Below are 20,708 nucleotides of genomic sequence, written 5' to 3' on the forward strand. Positions count from 1 at the left end.
GCGCTATTTTTAATGAACACACACAAAAACAAAATAAACAAAACAAACACCTAGCTCTTCTTTGAGCAATAACTAAAACAAAACAGGAACCTAAACTAAAAGACAGGACAGCTAAGCTGTTTACCTGTAACACAAAATAAAACAAACAGAACAGCACACACAGAAAAGGATTCACTGTACCCACACACCAGCACAGTCGGGCTTCTACCCTCTTCAGCAGCCACCCAGTGCAGACTGACTGCTCTCCTTATAAACCCTGCATCTGGCTCTAATTTTCAATAATAGCCAGGTGCAGGTAATAATTAACAATTAAACAATTAACAAAACAATCAAATAAAACCCCAAATGTGCCTACGCACATGTTTTTTCTGCAGGGAGGTTTATATATATATAAATAACACAGGTAAGTAATGTTATAAATGATTTATTTATTTTTATATGGGCTTTGCTTGTTTTTTTCTCACAATTTACAGTACAAGCACTGTTGTTTCTTATGTGATGAGATCAAATGCGGTAGATCCACGATTGTTTTTTTTTTTTTTTTTAATCAGACGTGTAAAATTAAATTGTCCTGAACTGTCGACGTATAGTCTATAAAACAATAAATAAAATAATAAATTCTAATTATATTTGTACTGATATAATTCTTATTTTAATCTTACAAATTAAAATAAAAGTAATTTTTTTTTACAATTAAACAAGAACCCCGGTCAAATGCATACGAGTGTCAATCATCTGTAAGAATCCCCATATTAACCAGTCCTGAGGAAAGAACTAGGCGGGTTCACCATTTTCTTCAGCTGGATTTGCTGAATGCAAGTGTGGGCATTTGTGTGATTTGTCATTTTATTGGATGCTGAGCTTCAGAACAAAGTCACGCCCCAGTGGGAGGGCGTGGTATAGTATGCAGGGCATTGTGGTGATTGTAGTCCTGCACTGATGATGACCTCATAATCAAAAGGAATAGAAAAAAAAACATGCATGGTAAAAATATATAAAAAATAGCCAAACCGCCAAAGACAATATTTACCCGCTAGAAGCTTTTAAAACAAGCCAAATTTGAAACAATTTTTTCAAGGCTACTCGTAGAGTACAGACACGCCGGATGAGGAGAAAATTACTTTGAATAATCTTGTAAATCGCTTTGGATAAAGCGTCAGCTAAATTAATTATTAATAATAATAATAATCATCATCATCATCATCATCATCATCATCATCATCATCATCATCATCATCATCATCATCATCATCATCATATGTTCAATCAGGGTGGCTATTCCCAGACTTGACACTTGACTGTTGGGACTTGAGACTTGACAAAAATGACTTGGTTTCAACTCTGCATAGAAGGCAGTGGGTTGATCGAAATTATATTTCTGTACTGTGTTAAACATAGCTTTACTGACAGCAATGGTATTCCCTTGTTTAACCTAGTTCCCCATGGCTAACATTAGCACCATCATCAGCAAGATGAAAGAAATCTGTGACACCAAACTGAAGGAGATTAAAAAGTGCTTTGTGATGAACGACCCAACAAGCACTGGAGTTATTGAATATGCTCCATTCAGGTATGAGATTGAGAGCTACTATATAAAAACAAACTTGCTATGAATATATAGGGCAAAATTCTCAAAAAACCGTGTTATTTTTTTAATTGAATTTGTTTTAATGAATTAATATTTATATAGCGATTATCAACACTTTTTAGGTAAACAAGAGTTAAGGCTTATGAGATTGGCTCAGATGATTAGTTGAGATAGGTGAGCTTAGTAATAACGAGCTAGTTGCACACTTAAATGGATGGAGTGTCTACTAATTATCCTTTCTTGAGGAATTATCATACTTAAATGCCAGAAGTGTCTGCATTTGTCACAGGTCAGGAGGGAGATCTAACACCAAGACTCATTCTATCTCTGTCACAATAATATATACATTTTGTTTGCTCTTTCTCATTATTAAATGCAAAAAAAAAAAGTTTTAGTAATGTAATTTGCATTAACATGCTGTGAACAACTGTAAAAAATGTCACCCTTGAGAATGCAAAATTTGTGCTGTTTTGTTGTGTTACATTACAGACACTATATATGTGCATCCCTATTTATAACTTAAATTAGAGTATCACCAGGGGCTTACCATTAAAGCTAATGCACTTTGTCATGAAAAGCGCCATAAAAATGAATATTGTGTGGTATTGTTGTTCCTCATCTTGTGTATAAACAGTGTTTCTGATCACCAGAAATCTCCTGACTGAGGTGGCAGAGGGTCAGCTGTCTGAACATGAGATCATGACTGTGGGGCGCCACTACAGCATCCGGGAGCAGCACGAGACAGACACCGACCTACTGGTGTCTGTGGCTCAGGAGCAGCTGAGGAAAAAAACATTTGAAAGCTTCTTAGAACTGGCTGATTTCTTTGTGCACAACGACCGGAAAAAGTATTGCCTTGTGCATAATTCTCTTTAACTTTCTTTTGCTGTTTCAAACTTAACTCAACCCTCTAGCCCAGGGGTCTGCAACATGAGGCCTGCATGCTGCCCTCAAGGGTCAACTTATGGTCCCTACATTATAAGCAGTATAATCAATTCAGAGCAACTGCATAGAGATAAGTAAGCATAAAACATTATGAAAAATTCAGCTTCTTATAACCAAGATGTGTCATAAGAATTCAGCTTCTTATAACCAAGCTGTGTCATTAGGGGATAATGAGGTCCTCAAAGGTCTCTCAGTCTCACATGTGGCCCTCAGGTTAGCTCAGGTTGATCACCATTAAAATTAAGATCTTGTCTTCCAAAGGGATTACAAACTAACTTTGTACTTTAAGTTAATTTTGATTTTCAGTTCAGAATCTGGTCTGGTAGCTTTCTTTCACTGGGATAAACATTCTGTTTAAATCTCAGTTATCATGAAATTAGACAGGATCAGAATAAACAAAATGCTGATGACTAGTTGCTGTGAAATGCCATTTCCTCTTCACCTTGTTCCCCAGTCCTATAAATCTACGCTACTTTCTTTTCTTCCTATAATTATAATGCCACCTGCTTTAATATTTACCAGATGTTGTTGTTTTTTTTTTCATTAAATCAAACTTTTTCTTCATATTGTTCTTTTCACGCGTTTGCGTAGGAGCGGATTTCTGCCCATCCAGGAGAGCAGGACGCTTTGCAAAGCTTTCAAGCTGCCTGTGCCTGATGATCTTCTGAGAGAAATCATGGCAAGGTAAGTCTGAAATAATAAACAGGGAACATTTGTTAACTTGTGTCTGGCTTCCTCTGCTGGCAGCTGAGATTTGGTGTGTCTGACTGATTTGTGAAATGCAATTTGATGAAAAACTTTTTTGACAATGATAAATGATAACATAAAACTTTCTTTATTGTCATGTATACACTACTTAAACTGCACAGAACAACTGCAGTGGCACATCTAGCAAATGTATTCTTAACTTGCAAGCATTTTTCTTCATAAAAAATGTAAACACTATTGTAAACACTATATTTATTTAGTTTTCTAAACAAAAACCCAAACCAGTAACACATAACTGAGGTGTAAACTTTCTTTAATATCTAGGTTTCAAAATGACCAAGAAGAACTGGATTACAATGCATTCCTGTCGGCAATAGACTGGAAAGAGCATCCTTTACCATATTCTCAACCAGGAGCACTTATCCAGGTAAATATAGGTCAACCGGGATTACAAAATAGAATAGGTCTAGAAAAAATTAAAATTTCAAATCATAACAATTCCGAGAATAAGGAAAACACTGCTGAAAAACTTTCGAATAGAATGCTTGAGCAATGCGAGTATAAGAGTTATGATGACTACAACATAGTTCAAATAGAGAAGGACGGGAACTGTTTCTTTAGATGTTTAGGTGTTGTTTTATACAGTTCACAAAATGACCATCGAACAATTAGACATGATATAACAGAACTAATGGAAAGCAATTTAAAACAGTATGAAATGTACATCGACTCAGTGACCCATATTGAAAAAATGAAATTAAGTGACGGGAGTATAGATTCTTGGGCTACAGAGGCAGAAGTTATGGCAGCTGTAGACCTCCTAAATAGGCCCATACACGTATACATAGACTTAAAGAATAAGGACTGTTTTAAATACGAAGGCACAATAGAATATATTAAAAATAACAACGATCCAATTAATCTTTTATACAACAATAACCATTTCTCAGTTATTGTATTTAAAGACAATGAAACCGGAAGAAAATCTGAATACTGTGGCATAATTAGGAAAGATAATCAAAATAAATCTAAAACAGTAAAAATAAACCAGGTTAAAGTAAATAATAAAATGCAAAATAGTGAATTAAACATGACTAAGACAGAGAATTCAAAACAGAAAGATAGGAGACCCAAAAATAGACATGGTACCAAATACACAAAAGAGAAGACAGAAGACATAGTATTCAATTTATCAAGTAAAACTTTAACCACATCCCAAAAAGCGGTACTGAGTAAAGGACTTAAGTTTATACCGACTAAAAGATACATCGATAAAGATAAACTGGCCACTGAATTAAAGGAGTGGGAGAGACGCATGAGATTAGCAGAATATTTTTTCATTGAAAATATCTCAGATTCAGAGGGTAATTATGAGCATGGGATTAAGGTTAATAGTACAAGCACATGGACTCCTCCGGATGGAAGAGATAAATGGTTAGATATGTATATTGAAGTAGTTAAACAAGAAATAATAGTAGGACTAAAGAAAAGATGTAAACTTAATTTAACCAATATTGAAGAACAAGCTATGACTGAGTTGTTAAATGATGATGATATAATGATAAGACCAGCAGATAAAGGCTCAGGAATAGTGATAATGAACACAGATGACTATATGAAATCTGTAGAATGTGAATTAAATAATACAGATACATATGAAGAAGTTAAAAGCAATAAGATCAATAAATCGGTAAAAGAGGTTAAGGAGATTGCGGAGAGACTATACAATAAAGGCATTATATCAAAAGAATTAAAAAAATACATGCAGCCACATAATGCAAGAACAGGCCTAGCAAGAGGAAATCCTAAAATGCACAAAGAAAATCACCCTATGCGAATGATAGTCAGTACAATTGATAATCCAACACACATAATAGCTGAAATAGCAGAAAAACAATTTAGGTCGCACATTGAGAAATTACCAAGCTATGTTAAGGATACAACACAATTTTTAAAAAGACTTGAATCAATAAAACACAACCTTCCAGAGAATACAATTTTATTTTGCATGGATGTAAAATCCTTGTATCCAAGTGTCCCTCGTAAAGAAACTTTAGAAGCTTGTCAAAAAGCTCTAGATAATAGACTAGATAAATCAATACCTACAGCAGAGGTACTGAACATGATCAACATAGTTTTAGAAAACAGTTATTTTACTATTGTTGATAAGAATTACAAACAAAACGATGGTACAGCAATAGGATCTAAATTAGGAATGCATTTTGCCAGTACATACATGGGGAAATGGGAAGAACAATTACTTAGAAAATCGGAAAGAGAACCTTTAGAATACATTCGGTTTGTAGATGATATTTTTGGGGTTTGGACACACGGAGAAGAGTCTCTTTTCCAGTTTCATAAAATGGCAAATGAAATACACAGTAATATTAAGGTGGACCTTCGATGGACAAGGAAAGAAATAGAATTTTTAGATACCATAGTAAAACTTGAAGAAGGTTCAATTGAGACTGACCTCTTCTGTAAACCTACTGACATGCACCAGTATTTACACACGTCCTCTGCACATCCGATACACACTAAAAGGGCAATCCCAAAGGGACTAGGTATAAGAATACAAAGAATATGCTCTAAAGAAAGTGACTATGTAAAACAAAGAAATGTATTAAAAACAAATCTTAAAAAAAGAGGATACAAAGAAAGAATTATAGAGATGGAGTTAAGAAAAGTGGATAAACTAAAAAGAGATGATCTACTAGATTATAAAAATAGAGATAAAAAGGTCAAAAGAGTCCTATTAGTAATGACTTACTCTAAACTTTTGCCCAATATTTCTAAGATAGTTTGGAAACACTTGCGGATTCTACATAATTCAGAAAAATTAAAAAAAGTATTTCTTAAGGCCCCAGTTGTAGCATTCAAAAGAGAAGCTGATTTAGGTGATATTTTAGTTCACAGTAAACATAAAAGAATAATTGACAGAATAGGTTCTACGAACATGTGCACCAGTAAATGTAAAGTGTGTAAATACATAGACAAAAGTAAAAATATAATTAAACATAAGAACACCACTTATCCACTAAAAACTAATACCTACTGTAAAAATAGCAATGTCGTTTATGGAATAGCCTGTGAAAAATGTGATGAAATCAAATATGTTGGAGAGACTGGAACTACTTTATATAAAATAATTCAGAACCACCTTTCATTAATTAGAAATAAAAAAATGAATGAACCAATAGTACAGCACTTCACCAGTCAGGGACATGACATAAATGATGTAAAGTTTGTAGTATTAGAACAGCTCAAATTAGACAATGCGACATATAGAAGAATAAAAGAAAGTAAATGGATAAATAGACTGAACACGATTATGCCAGTGGGACTCAACAGAAAAGAATGAACTAATTAACTTCAATAAATATATAACATTTAAATAAATAAACAAAAGTCATTCAAAAAAAAAGTTGTGCATGCTGATGCGCTGGGGAGGCCAAATCTAGACTGATCCTCAGAGCCAGCATTGCATGATATAATAAAAATATAAGTTTATATAAAGTAGTATTAATTAGAATTAATACAGATTCAAAGATAGAAGTAAAAATGATGTCACAATATATAGAACACCATTACATCATGTAAGAATAAATCATGGATTTGAATGTAAACAATAACAAGTAGTTGTCATGCTGTCAAAAACCTATAAATACCTCCAATGTTTTGATTCAAACACAGGCTCCCTTGAGAAAGATATGTACAACATATCGAAACGTTGGGCAGCTGGCTCTTTGAGCTAATATATATATATATATATATATATATATATATATATATATATATATATATATATATATATGATAAACCATAAACTGCATAATTACAGATAATAATAATCTGATACTGCACATTCTTTCGCTTGATGCTATATATTTCAAGATGCTTCTTTTCTATACATTACAGTAATGTAGGTGAATGGCTGCTAGGTAGCACAATTGGCCAGTGCACTAGCCTAAAAGAAACCTAAAGTATTTCTAAATTCAGCACTATGGAGTGTTTAAGAGTTATGGATACACTAGCCTTTCACTTTGGGCTAGTTTGCTGGTCTCACATCCCAAGACCACAAAGAGAAAACAAACAGTTTACTGTTCGCCTATTTCCCGGTGTGGATGAATACCCTCCTCCAATGCTTTGTTTTACTGATATTGTATTTTCTAATCTTTCTAATCTAACACTGACTGTTTTCCTGTTTCTGTTTTCTGTTCTGAGTCACTGATTTCCAGCCACACTCTGTGCTGCAAAGTAAACGCAAATCACACAGCCAGTTAAAAGTGATCTACGGAGCTCTTGTGGATGAACAACAGCATCATGACATCACCCGTACCATATCGAGATTTTACAGCGCTTTATTCTCAATATTGATGTGGTTGACTTCACCTGCTTTAAAAAAGCTTACCTGAGGCACCTCTCAGAATTTAGTTCAACTGCAAACTCAAAAAGGGTCGTCCACTTAACAGTATTCTCTTCATCAACCTTGTTCCTCTTTTCAATGAATATCACAATGGACTGAATAAATAAAAGTTGGTTACGAATAGCAAAAATAATATAGCTGGGTATTTACCTGTACAGTATATTAACAATAAAAAAGTATATAATAAGAGTTATGGGACTGTAAGCATCTGAATATGGTCTGGGTTATATCAACACTCATAGCATGTAAACACATCTTTCAGCCTCGGTCTGTTCACTTCTACCTGTATTGATTTTTCCCCCCCAGGGGTGATTTATTAACACCAATATTATCATAAGAACTGTTTACCACTGTTTAGAGCATTGAAATAAACCCAACATGTCTACCATTCAGACTCTGATGAGGAATAAATTAGGGCATTCTTTAATTTATAGGGGTTGGCAGAAAATATGCAAAAGGTAGTTAAAAAAAGAGGAAGTTGCTAAAATAGTATTATATTATTAGAATAAATGCTGACTTTTCTATTTTATTTAAGTATAATTACAATTATATTAATTATGGCAACATTTTACATATATATATATATATATATATATATATATATATATATATATATATATAAAGAGCAAAATATATATTATATATATTTAAGTGATTTTAAATATTAAGCATTTTAGCAAGAATCAAAAGTGTTTAAGAGAGGACAGTCAAATTTATTGCTGTGTAGCACCACAGCAACATGATAGGCCAACACCAGAGGTGGTTACCTGTCAGCAATCATAGACCATAAAAACAAATCAGAGGTTGTGTAAATTGCAGTCTATAGATGCTTAAAGGCTCAAGTCAAGATGTACCAGTGCTTTAGAAACTACCAGAAATATGTGGTCCTATATGTTTTTAATGATTATTGTGTGTGTTTGTAATGTAGTTATTTATGATTTACCGTGTTTTCCTGTGCTTTATTGTCATTGTGCTTTTCCTGTTCGTTACTACACTTAACTTCGGTTTTACCAGGGATTCCTCAGGTATAAGAAGATGCCTATTTGTCCTGTTTGTTTCATGGATGTTCTGATGCTTGTTATTTTCAGACTGACAGTGACTGGAACGGAGAAGCCACTGCTCCAGCAGTGAAAAATATCAACTACATGATCTTAGTAGAGGATGTCTTTGGCAAACAAGATTAAAGTGAGATGTTAAATATTCTCTTTCTGTCCCTTCTGTGAAACACACGCAAACAAAAATTCAACAACTGGATGTGTTATCAAGTTTGTTGTGTGTATGTTTTTTTTTTTAAATAGAATAAAAATCATTAATTTAATCAAATCTTTTTTGCTGTCCTTTTTTTCTTGGCCATCTGCACACATTTACAATTTTGTGTAGATATCACTGGTCAAATTACTGTGCTGATCTGTGTAAATAAAATGTCTCTCAACCATGTTGCTACTTACTCCTGATTACACGTAAGTAATTGGCGCTGAGCTGATTGGGAGGTCTGGATTGGCTGGGTGGGCAAGCCCGGGGAGGCTGTGCGGAGCTCAAAAAGCGTCAGCGTCACAACTCATGGCTATTGCACGGCCATAGCCATACAGGCGTGCACTGAACGAAAGTTTGCTGTATTGCAATCGAGGAGGAGAGTGTCCGCTCCATCGAGAGAACTATTACACAGAAACCTTCCACTCCAAGACTGTGCTCGTGAAGGCATTGCCCAGCCATGTGGATGCTGGGACTCTGTGAGAATGCCGGGACTCTGTGAGGATGCCGGGACTCCCCGAGGATGCCGGGACTCCCCGAGGATGCCGGGACTCCCTGAGGATGCCGGGACTGTGTGGATGCTGGGACTCCATGAGGATACCGGACTCTGTGAGGATGCCGGGACTGTGTGGATGCCGGGACTCCGTGAGGATGCCGGGGCTCTGTGAGGATGCCGGGACTCTGTGAGGAGGCTGGGACTCCGTGAGGATGCCGGGACGCCGTGTGAATGCCGGGACTCTGCGAGGATGCCAGGACTCCGCAAGGATGCCGGGACTCCGCGAGGATGCCGGGACTCCGCAAGGATGCCGGGACTCCGCGAGGATGCCTGGACTCCATGTGGATGCCGGGACTCCGTGGGGATGCTGGGATTCAGTGAGGATGCTGGGACTCCGCGAGGATGCCTGGACTCCATGTGGATGCCGGGACTCCGTGGGGTTGCTGGGACTCCGTGAGGATGCCGGGACTCCGCGAGGATGCCTAGACTCCATGTGGATGCCGGGACTCCGTGGGGATGCTGGGATTCAGTGAGGATGCTGGGACTCCGCGAGGATGCCGGGACTCCGCGAGGATGCCTGGACTCCGTGTGGATGCTGGGAGTCAGTGTGGATGCCCGGAAGTAGGTCAGTTTAGGGGATGCTTTTAGTGGCACTAGCGCTCGCCTTGTGTGGCAAACTTTTTAGCTTTGTTTTGTTTTGTATTTTGTATTAAATCTGACACTTGGGCTACCATTGCGAGTACCCTAGTGGCAGCACTTGTGTTGTATTAAATCTGTGCACCTATGCGATGTGTCAATACCCAATGCTCTGTGTCTGCCTCATTATTATTCAGTGATGGCTCACTCATGTAACAAATTCCCCTGTTACAGGCAGACACAGTGTTTAACTGACCGATACTTGTCTGTGATGGGGGTAACTTAATGCAAGGTTAGTTATCTACAGATAATAAGCGTTGCAGAGGATTGAATAAATAAAGTCTTGTAAAATAAAATACATTCATTAATTCATTCAGATTTTAGCTAAAAGCTTATGATATGGCAGCTTCTCTAAGAGAAGAAATGGTCTGAAAATAAAATGCAAATGAAGGAGAAAGGCTTTTGAGAAGCCGGAGCATGAACATCCTGCAATCAGTGGTCGGGTTTTCATGCAGCTTGGAAAGTCATCACTCTCTCTCCACAGTCATTATTTATTTAGTTATTTGTTTATTTATTGTTTAAATTTAGTGGTCGCCAATTATTTTTTTTATTGTTTTCTCCCCAATTTAGTAATGTCCAATTATTTTTAGGCTCAGCCCACCACTACCACCCCTGCGCTGACTCGGGAGGGGCGAAGATGAACACACGCTGTCTGAAGCCCTGGGCAGCCCTGGGCAGCTTACAGACAAGCCCGCAGGCGCCCGGCCAGACCACAGGGGTCGCTGGTGCGCTGTGAGCCAAAGACACCCTGGCCGACCTAGCCCTCCCTCCCCCTGGGCGGAGCTCGGCCAATTGAGCGCTGCCCCCTGGCCACAGTCATTATTTATGTGATGTAGCACGCACATACCACGCATGACTCTTAAGGAGTGGGTAAATCATCTTCTCACTCTAAAAAGCTGTACAATTGACCAAAAAATGCATAGAAACATGTCATACATTATGTTTACAAGACTTCAGCAGTGCAAATCACGTTTGTGACCTTGCTATCACTGAAGGCTCTATAACTATACTATAACTGTACTATAATTGAAGTACTAGAACTGAAGGCTGGCCGTGTCAAGCAGTACTTTATTGGCAAGCTTCTTTGACCAAATAGGAGAAAACACATACAGTATGAGGCATTTAAAGACTTCTTCATTCAGTGTCAATTGCAACAAACTGAAAGGAGCGTACTAACTGGGGATGATTCCGTGGTTAGTAAGTTAATACTAATTGCAAGAGTGGTACTAAGAACTTGTGGTTCAGGAGCCATATTAGCGATCAGCATTACTCAAAGAGCCACAGTACACACCCAGGTGAATCGGGACAAAATGTTGCAACAATCAAGAAATCGTGCATGATGGGATTGGTGGCTGGTGCACCAGGGCCTGGGTGTGGGGATAAGTAGTGGGCTGCTGCTGCTGACAAACAGGCTGCTGAATGGAACAGGCTGCTGCTGAGAGGAACAGGCTGCTGCTAAGAGGAACAGGCTGCTGCTGAGAGGAACAGGCTGCTGCTGAGAGGAACGGGCTGCTGCTGAGAGGAGCGGGCTGCTGCTGAGAGGAACGGGCTGCTGCTGAGAGGAACGGGCTGCTGATGAAAGGAATGGGCTGCTGAGCAGAACAGGCTGCTGCTGGAATAAAAAGAACAGAAAGAAAGATTGGAGAGAAAAAGCCAAGGAGAGCCAGAAAGAAGCAGGACTGAAAAAGAACCAAGGAAAACCAGACTGCACTTACTCGGCTGTAGTACACGGCCAAAACAGCGTGCTTTCTTTTTTTTTCTTTGATTATTTTGTCACAGTCTGAGTAGCACTACGCTGCCCAGCTGTAGTACCAGTGGCTGGTAAAGCAGCACGCTTTACCTGTCAAGTGTAGTCCCGGCTTAATAAACTGCTGCATTATAGAACCTGCAAAACCTGTATGAGCCTGCTTCAATTTCCATGCAATGCTACACTACATTCCTTAAGAAAGCACTGTGTACTATCCTTCTACAAGGATAATACACAGTGCTTTCTAACGGAATGTGTTTTTGTAAGTATTATTTGTGGAACGCTATGTCTGTGTTTTTTTTTGTTACATTTTGTTGGTGGCCAAATGAGACAGGCTGCACTATCAGGGGTAGATGTACTAAGATGGGCCAGTCGCAGCGCAAACATACCGCAGTAGCCCCTCACTAAACCGGTTTGTCCGACATAAGGAGATGTCGGGTTTTAAAAAAATACAATAAAATCGCACACAGATACATTATTGTGCTCAATGTATTTTAAATGTATAATTCACTGCGCTGAAATAACACTAATGTGTTTTGGGTAGGCTACACATTACATTATGAAAAAAATATAAATCTGTACAGTATATACAGCGAAATACCTTTTTACTTTAGCCTGTAGGCTACCAGTAACACAAAATAAATCATGCTGCTACATGCTGCTACATTGTAAATAAAAGATTATTTTAAATTGAAACTAAATGATTTTAGTATTTTTTAAATTATTAGCTTGGCATACTTAGTAGCCTAGACAATTAACACAAAATAGATCATGGTGCCGCATTGACAAGTTATAATACTTACAGGAGGACAGTCAATTCTTGTTAATATGAATTTCAAAGGACCAGCAACAATTTTTGCATTAAACAACTAATTTGTATTATCATGAGTATCCTATATGCAAAATGTATACTGTCTGTTTTTAAGTCAGGGTGCAGTGCTAAATTGTGCACAATTACAGGCAGCCACAGTCACAGTCGAAACAGCTCCAGTTTAGGCCAACATACCATAAACCAAAGGCCCTTCTATTGCAGCACATCATCCCTGTATATGGAATAACTGTCTCATGCTCTTCTTCGGCCATGCAGAAAAATCACAAGGGGATTCGCCAGACTTTACCCAAAATGAATACATACTTTAACAATCCTGAATGAGTGTGCTATTCAATTGTTTGTCGCTAGTGGGGTTTAAAAAGACAAGCAGTCGTCATCTGCAGGTTCAGAGTAGTGTAACCAGACCCCTGTTATCAACCCTGAATCTCTTACTGGGACTGAAGCGGCACATTACATCACTTGGGCATTATCAAGTTTTCATTCTTAGCTTTCACACTTACTAAAATGTTAGTCACCCGAGCACACAGCCCCTCGGTCACAACACAAGTTTGACGTCCATTAGATGTGAAGCATACGTGGCCTTTTATGACTTTTAAAAGGGAACGAGAAAGTCTTTCTTGAGAGTAAGCAGTAAGGTGTGTTTGCAGCACTGCACTTCTGTGCACTTTTTATTAAAAGGCAGATTTCAGCTTTGCAATGGTGGGTATAGTGGCACTGTGTCTTAAAATAGTAGTACCTTCACAGAGTATACTATATTTATATTTATAGCTTATGTAGCATTAACACGCTGTATGGAAAAAACCAGCATCAGATTCATTTTTGTCCAAAAACTTTTTTTGTCTCAAATTGATTTTTAACACCTGCAAGTTTAGGCATTTTTCCCAAAATGCCTAAAAAAATGCCTTCAGAAAATCTGCCTAATAAAATAGCAGCCACCTGAAACCTGACCTCAGCTGCTTTCATCTCACAGTAGGGTTTTAACCTCTGCACTGCCTGTACGAAGCTGAATTATAGAAAAAAATGAATCCACACAGGGAACTGCAGCCTGTAAAGGAAGGCAGTGATAACACAGGAACTCAGTTATTCACTTAGGGCTAGTTTTTCAAATGACTACCCCAAAGAAAGGAAACAATGCCCAACAAAACCAAATAAGTAGCTCAGACAATGTATTTAGTAGTATGTAAGTAGTTTTAAGTTACTTAAATAAAGTTACTTAAGAGTTTGTTTGTTTTTCTTCCAGAAAACATCCTGAGAAAATAGAGGTTCTGATTTTGGAGTTTGGTTTTTCTTTTGCTGTTTATGGAATAATTTAGAATTTTCAAATATTCTGTTCAATCAGGATGTAAATTCCATACACATGCACACTCGGAAGAAACTTTAAATTTGAACATCCTTCCATTTTATAGATTTATTAAAAACAGAAATACCTTTAATTGTTTTTATGAAAAAAATGACCCTTTATAATAGCTACACAACATGAAGGGATCTGTCAGGATGTGTCCCTAATTTTAAAAATTCCATTCTGGGGGTAGACATCAGGATGACATCAGGATTTATGAGGTGTAACCCTTAATCCAATGAAAGACGGCAAGCTCTTTACCACACAGGCCTTGCGCATGCACCTAGCAGGGTTCTATTGTTTGTAAACAGTGATCAAGTCCATTTTATCCTGATTCTTTAATTCTGCAAAAACAAGTGTAAGATACTGGTGTTAATAAAAAGTAAGTGTCTACATTATATAGCGATTGCGTATCGCTGAGGAAATTAAAAAAAATAATTACACCTTCTTTTGCAGTACTCATGTCTAGCACTAGGGACTTATCATGTACAGCACACAGCCTGAGTATGTGTGAATAGAAAATAAACTTGACTGTCTTTGTTGATAAATCTCATACTTTTGGTTCAAATGTGCACATGATGGAACATTCGTTTATGCACTTATGATATTGAGTCTCAATTTAATTAAAGGGAAAAATTAAATAAAAATAAAACGCAACATTAAGGGTTATGTCTTCGTTAATAAAGCTCTCCATTCGCTATTTATACAAAAAATCAGTAGTAACTATTTCCATTCCCGTCTTTTTGCTTTTACATTATACTTTGGGGACATATTCATTCCAATAAGGAAATCGTTGCATGGTAAAACAATGATTTCTAATTTTATTTTGAATTAATGCAGAGCGTGTGGAAGCGAGAGCGTGGGAGAAGTACAGTCGTGGACAAGTACAACGAAGTTAGAAGCAGTAAGGAGAAATGTCATTTTAAATTAAATCTGGAGTTGCTTTAATCAGAAAACATTGCAGCTTAAAGCCTTACAGCTGCGTGTATTTTTCTGATAACAAGCTGAAACTCGGAGCAGCTGATTCAAATTCTGCGGCGTTCTGAGACACGGGAGGAGGGGCTGAGCCCGCAGCACAAACACAAACAAACAAAAGGCAGGCAAGTCCTCCCAGCGACAGCGTGTGAGAAGTACAGTCGTGGACAAGTACAACGCAGTTAGAAGCAGGTTGACAGCTGCAGAAGCTAAACTAAACTTCCAAAAAAAAAAAAGTGCTTCAAGCCAGTAATCTGTGACAACTGCATGATGTGGGAAATCCAAGAAAGCCCAACAGAGCTCAACCAAGTTTGTGTAAAGTGCCGCACGATCCAGGACTTGCTTCAACAATTAAGCCTGCTAGAAAAGGAGCTGGAGGAAATGAGACAGCAACAGGAGCTTGAGGAGCTGACACACCCACAATTCATGGAAGTCTGCACCCCTAGCAGACTGAAAGCTACCAGGGAGATGGAAGAGAGTCGAAACAGCTGGGTTCGTGAGATGGGAGATGGTGTCTAACTAACCTACTTGACTTTTTTGAGGATGCAACATTGAAAATGGATAATTGCAAAGCATACAACATGGTTTATTTAGATTTCCAGAAAGCTTTTGACAAAGTCCCGCATAAAAGATTAATTCTCAAACTGAACGCAGTAGGGATTCAAGGAAATGCATGCACATGGATTAGGGAGTGGTTAACATGTAGAAAACAGAAAGTACTGATTAGAGGAGAAACCTCAGAATGGAGCGAGGTAACCAGTGGTGTACTTCAGGGATCAGTATTAGGTCCTCTGCTATTCCTAATCTACATTAATGATTTAGATTCTGGTATAGTAAGCAAATTCGTTAAATTTGCAGATGACACAAAAATAGGAGGAGAAATGATCTAGACAGCATTCAGAACAGGGCAGACACATGGCAAATGAAATTTGATAGAGAAAAGTGTAAAGTATTGCATGCAGGCAATAAAAATGTGCATTATAAATATCATATGGGAGATACTGAAATTGAAGAAGGGAACTATGAAAAAGACCTAGGAGTTTATGTTGACTCAGAAATGTCTTTATCTAGACAATGTGGGGAAGCTAAAAAAAAGGCCAACAAGATGCTTGGATATATTGTGAGAAGTGTTGAATTTAAATCAAGGGAAGTAATGTTAAAACTTTACAATGCATTAGTAAGACCTCACCTAGAATATTGTGTTCAGTTCTGGTCACCTCGTTACAAAAAGGATATTGCTGCTCTAGAAAGAGTGCAAAGAAGAGCAACCAGAATTATCCCGGATTTAAAAGGCATGTTGTATGCAGACAGGCTAAAAGAATTGAATCTATTCAGTCTTGAACAAAGAAGACTACGCGGCGATCTGATTCAAACATTCAAAATCCTAAAAGGTATAGACAATGTCGACCCAGGGGACTTCTTTGACCTGAAAAAAGAAACAAGGACCAGGGGTCACAAATGGAGATTAGATAAAGGGGCATTCAGAACAGAAAATAGGAGGCACTTTTTTGCACAGAGAATTGTGAGGGTCTGGAACCAACTCCCCAGTAATGTTGTTGAAGCTGAAATCCTGGGATCCTTCAAGAAGCTGCTTGATGAGTTTCTGGGATCAATAAGCTACTAACAACCAAACGAGCAAGATGGGCTGAATGGCCTCCTCTCGTTTGTAAACTTTCTTATGTTCTTATGTTCTAACACTTAATGAGGCAGAGTTTTTTCATATCCTGGAAGGTAAAACCTAATTCCTGTTCCTTGTTTTATCTTTGGGTGGAAACAAAATCGCACTGTTCAAATGGGCTCAGCTAATTTTTATATAGTATTTAGTATAAGTGACCAGAGAGGCACCAGCCCTGGCAATCACAATGGGCAACGGGTCACTATAGAAGGCTTAGCCTTTACTCAAAATGCTAAATTAGTGTTTTAAAGTTATAGATGTGAAAACGTACTGTACTGAACACTCTAGATCATAGAAGAGAGGTTGAGTTTCAGCACAGGAAGTAATAAGGTGATAGAAGCAATAACTTGAACTTTTTAATTATATGGGGCCTTAATCACAAAACTGCCTTGTTAATCCTGGGACATTTGAAGACACTGCTCTGGTTTTGTGGTTAACCCACTGAAATAGACATGTACTGTTTTTCAAACACTTGAAAATGTGGACTCCAGATCCCTGTGGTTAAATACAAAAAAGGGCAAATGTTGTGCTTCAAAGACAACAATTATATTTAAAAGAAATGTAAGATTGTGCAATTGATTCGCCTGGATTCAGCATCGAACAAAATCAACTACATTGGTAATGTATGTCTGATTAGTCCAGCTTCCCAAGGCAACTCCTGATCTGCATGGGACATTATTGCAAAATAGCCTCTTAACACGACAAAGAAACACTGTAAAAAGGTATTTAGGCTACAGGATGTATAATAATTAATATCATTGTCTAGTCTAAACAGTATGAGAATCATTATTTTGTTAAGAGCAGTGACTGGTGTGCATTTCCAGCATCAAGCCAGATTTCAACAAGGAAAAGTTGCTTCTGTACATCATATGACGACAAAGGTTTTATCTGCCCAATGAAAACCAAATCTGCAGGACAGGATTTGAGTTTGAGTTCTACCGATAAACACAGGGCACTTTTCTCTAAATCTGCCTTTACCTGGCTTTGAGCTTGTTTCGATCTTCTCTGGAGTATCTTAAGTGCCATGACACAACAGCCTTCCTCAATCCATTCAAAGCATATGACAATGTGACTTTTCAACAGCTAGCCCCACATACTAAACAAAGATATAAACAGAACGTGTATGGGACTGGGATCAACTGCAATTTGACAATCATATTAATTTATTTTATCCAGCATTTACTGTCAACAGGGAAGTCTCAAAAGGTCTAAAACACACAAGAAAAGTAATCACTGTTATGCTATGTGCAGGAAAATGTAATTGCTTGTTCCATGATTCACTGATTAATGCGAATAGTGCTGACAAGCAGTTATTGCATTTTTAAAGGTATTCAGTGCGTCAGTCTGTGTGTCTTTTGGCTGTAAACCACATGGAACAACTGCATAATTTCTACTTCTCATTATACATTTTCCTCTAACCAACTATCCACTAACAAGAAGCACAGTATTCCATGATAAATATGGCACAGTGTTCTGGAACTAATTTGTTCCTATAGACATTTTCTATAGTATAGTACACCCAGAGTACATTAAAGGCAAATAGATTTGAAAATCCTTTGGGGCCATTGGACTACATTTCCATTAGGCACATGTCAACAATGTCTCCTTTTCTGTGGTCCTATTATCCTTCAATGTGTGGGCCCGTTACTGTAGATTTAACCTTCAGCCCTCTACTTTATCTGGTTATCTGTGCTGTGAATAGTGAGCTTGCTTTTATTGTGAGCTTCCACTGTGATGTATTACATGAAACACCCACATTCAATTGTGAAAATTATGTGCCAATACATTCTTTATGTGACTGAAAACAAAAAAAAATCTTGCAACAGATATAATTCAATTAAATTAGCAAAGCCTGTCTGTTTTCTATTGTGGTAGATTTATTCATCTTTTTTAACCGAAACAAAAACAAAAGGTTGTTAACGAAAAAGATCAGTTTCACAGTTGATCTGTTTGTCTTTGCCCGACAATGGTTTTAAAGGTAGTGGCTGTTGGAAATAACTGCTGCCTGAGTTACAGACACAAACCAGACCCCTTTCATGTTTTTTATTGTGTCTGCCAGCACATGCTGAAACATTCATTGACCCCTCTGTGTTCTCAGTCTTCACTGTGCCAGGGAGAAATATGTATTTATCTTCTCCTAATGCAACAGGCCTGGAAAGGGTGACATCAAAACCAGCTAATCCATTTATCCCTTTTTATTGCTTTATTGAGGTCATAGGCTAAAGACAGCATTGCCTCCCACCTAATTATCTATTTCAAATGCATATTTCTACCCACAGCTCAAAACCATCCTGTTAATACAGAGTAACCTATAGTGTGCGTCACACAATTGTCTGAAAACTACTGTAGTGATTTCTTTTAGTTGTGTTTGGATTGCATTATTGACATCAATAATTGTAGGTCTAAAGTGGTCTGCTATTAAGTTTTAGGCTGCAGTACTTTAAACCATATAAGCAAGAACTCTTGAAATCCAGTTTAAATATTAAAATTAATTTTTTAATAAATGCTTTTTTAATACATAGTTTTGACATGATTCTTTTAAGACCAGGCCCCAAGCCCTGTACATTTGAAGACATTCCTTAAATAATCTTTCTTTCCTCTAAATGATTTAAGCATTGGTATGTTCAGTTGTCCTAAGTTATGCAGGTTTTGACCTACTGAATGATTTGTCCCATCCATCTCTTGATATCTCAGTCCATTTTAGCTTGAGATGTCTGACTCCCACAAGAGCCTCCTCAATTTGTCACGGATGAACGTTTTCCTGGTGTGGTCTTACATCACCGTTTACATTTCTTGAGGTTTTTCTTAAAATACTAGAAGGTCCCTAGAGAGGAACCATGGGGATCCCATGTCTGCAAAGCTAATAATTTATTGAGCACAATCTCCATTAAATATAAACAAATGATGTTGTAAACCCCAGAAGAAAAACTACTTTACTAAAGAAGAATCTGCACCATAAATCATTTGTTACTCCTCATAGATAGTGGCTGTACATAGTGGGTGGACATGCAGGTATATTAAATGCTAGTTTGTTACTTGGAGCTCTTGTCCGCCTCATTGCCTCTGTTGGCAACACAATTCTCCTCTGCAGATGTTGTTTTCAGGACCAAATAGCGCATGGGTTTGTTTGCAGGACTTTTTTTAAGAAAAGAGTTGAAGAGAAGGCAAATGGTGAAAATCTATTAGAAATCCAGTTACAAAGCTTACAATGTAGTCTTTTTATCAATGCTACTGTCACAACTTTCCATGCTAATGTATAGTAAAGCATATTTATAAACATCTTGGACCCCACACCTTGCATTTACACATCTTCAATCATGCCTAGTTGGACGATTATATGTTAATGCTATCCAGTTGGGAATTTTTTTTGACAAGGAGGAACTACATGATTATTTTTTTATTATTATTTGTATATTTTGTATTTTATTGTATTTTTATGTATTTATGTAGAGTGCCTTGTGATACTTCGGTATGAAAGGCGCTATATATAAAAATAAATAAATAAATAAGATGATTTGTAAGACAGCTGTAGCGGTTAAGTTTTCTTTGCAATTTATTTTTGTAGTTATAATTTAAAATGTGGCGTTTTTCTATTGCACTTTTATTTTATATTGATATGTTTTTTAGAGCACGTGTGAGTGTGTGTAAGTAATTGATTAATTAGTCCAATTGTTTGTAGCTGAATACTTTGTAAAGCGCCATTCAGAAGAACAGGATAGAGCTGGGAGGACGTTCAGGGTAACAGGCTAGGAAGTAGGAGCGGCGGTAGGGTGTTTTTTTTTTTTGAGAAACTGCTACTTTGTGTGTGGAGTTTATGAGCTGTAGCGTATACTGGCGGGGGGGTGTATCCACATATAGCACTTGTAGCTCCTGTGTTGCTGCTGCTGCTACGTTCTTAGCCCGGCACTGGCTCTGACTGTAGTTGGGGGGGGGGGGGGATCTAGAATGGCTCCTATGTGATTATTTAGCCTGTAAAATGAAAATCCATTTCCTTTCTTTGATAGCTGTGAGAATGGAATTATTTAGCCAA

General features: G+C 37.5%; 1 protein-coding gene across 1 annotated transcript in view; it reads left to right on the forward strand.

Moving 5' to 3' along the window:
* The window catches only part of efhc2 (EF-hand domain (C-terminal) containing 2), a 27,259-nt gene extending 18,289 nt beyond the window's left edge, over positions 1–8,970 (forward strand). The window contains exons 11-15 of the mRNA XM_034011464.2: positions 1,437–1,570; positions 2,239–2,436; positions 3,125–3,217; positions 3,566–3,668; positions 8,756–8,970. Coding sequence (XP_033867355.2) covers positions 1,437–1,570; positions 2,239–2,436; positions 3,125–3,217; positions 3,566–3,668; positions 8,756–8,851 — 624 coding nt within the window. The 3' untranslated portion in view covers positions 8,852–8,970. The remainder of the gene's footprint in view (positions 1–1,436; positions 1,571–2,238; positions 2,437–3,124; positions 3,218–3,565; positions 3,669–8,755) is intronic.
* The last annotated feature ends 11,738 nt before the right edge of the window (positions 8,971–20,708 follow it).

The sequence above is a fragment of the Acipenser ruthenus genome, chromosome 8 (assembly GCF_902713425.1).
Source record: "Acipenser ruthenus chromosome 8, fAciRut3.2 maternal haplotype, whole genome shotgun sequence".
Classification (NCBI taxonomy): Eukaryota; Metazoa; Chordata; class Actinopteri; order Acipenseriformes; family Acipenseridae; genus Acipenser; species Acipenser ruthenus.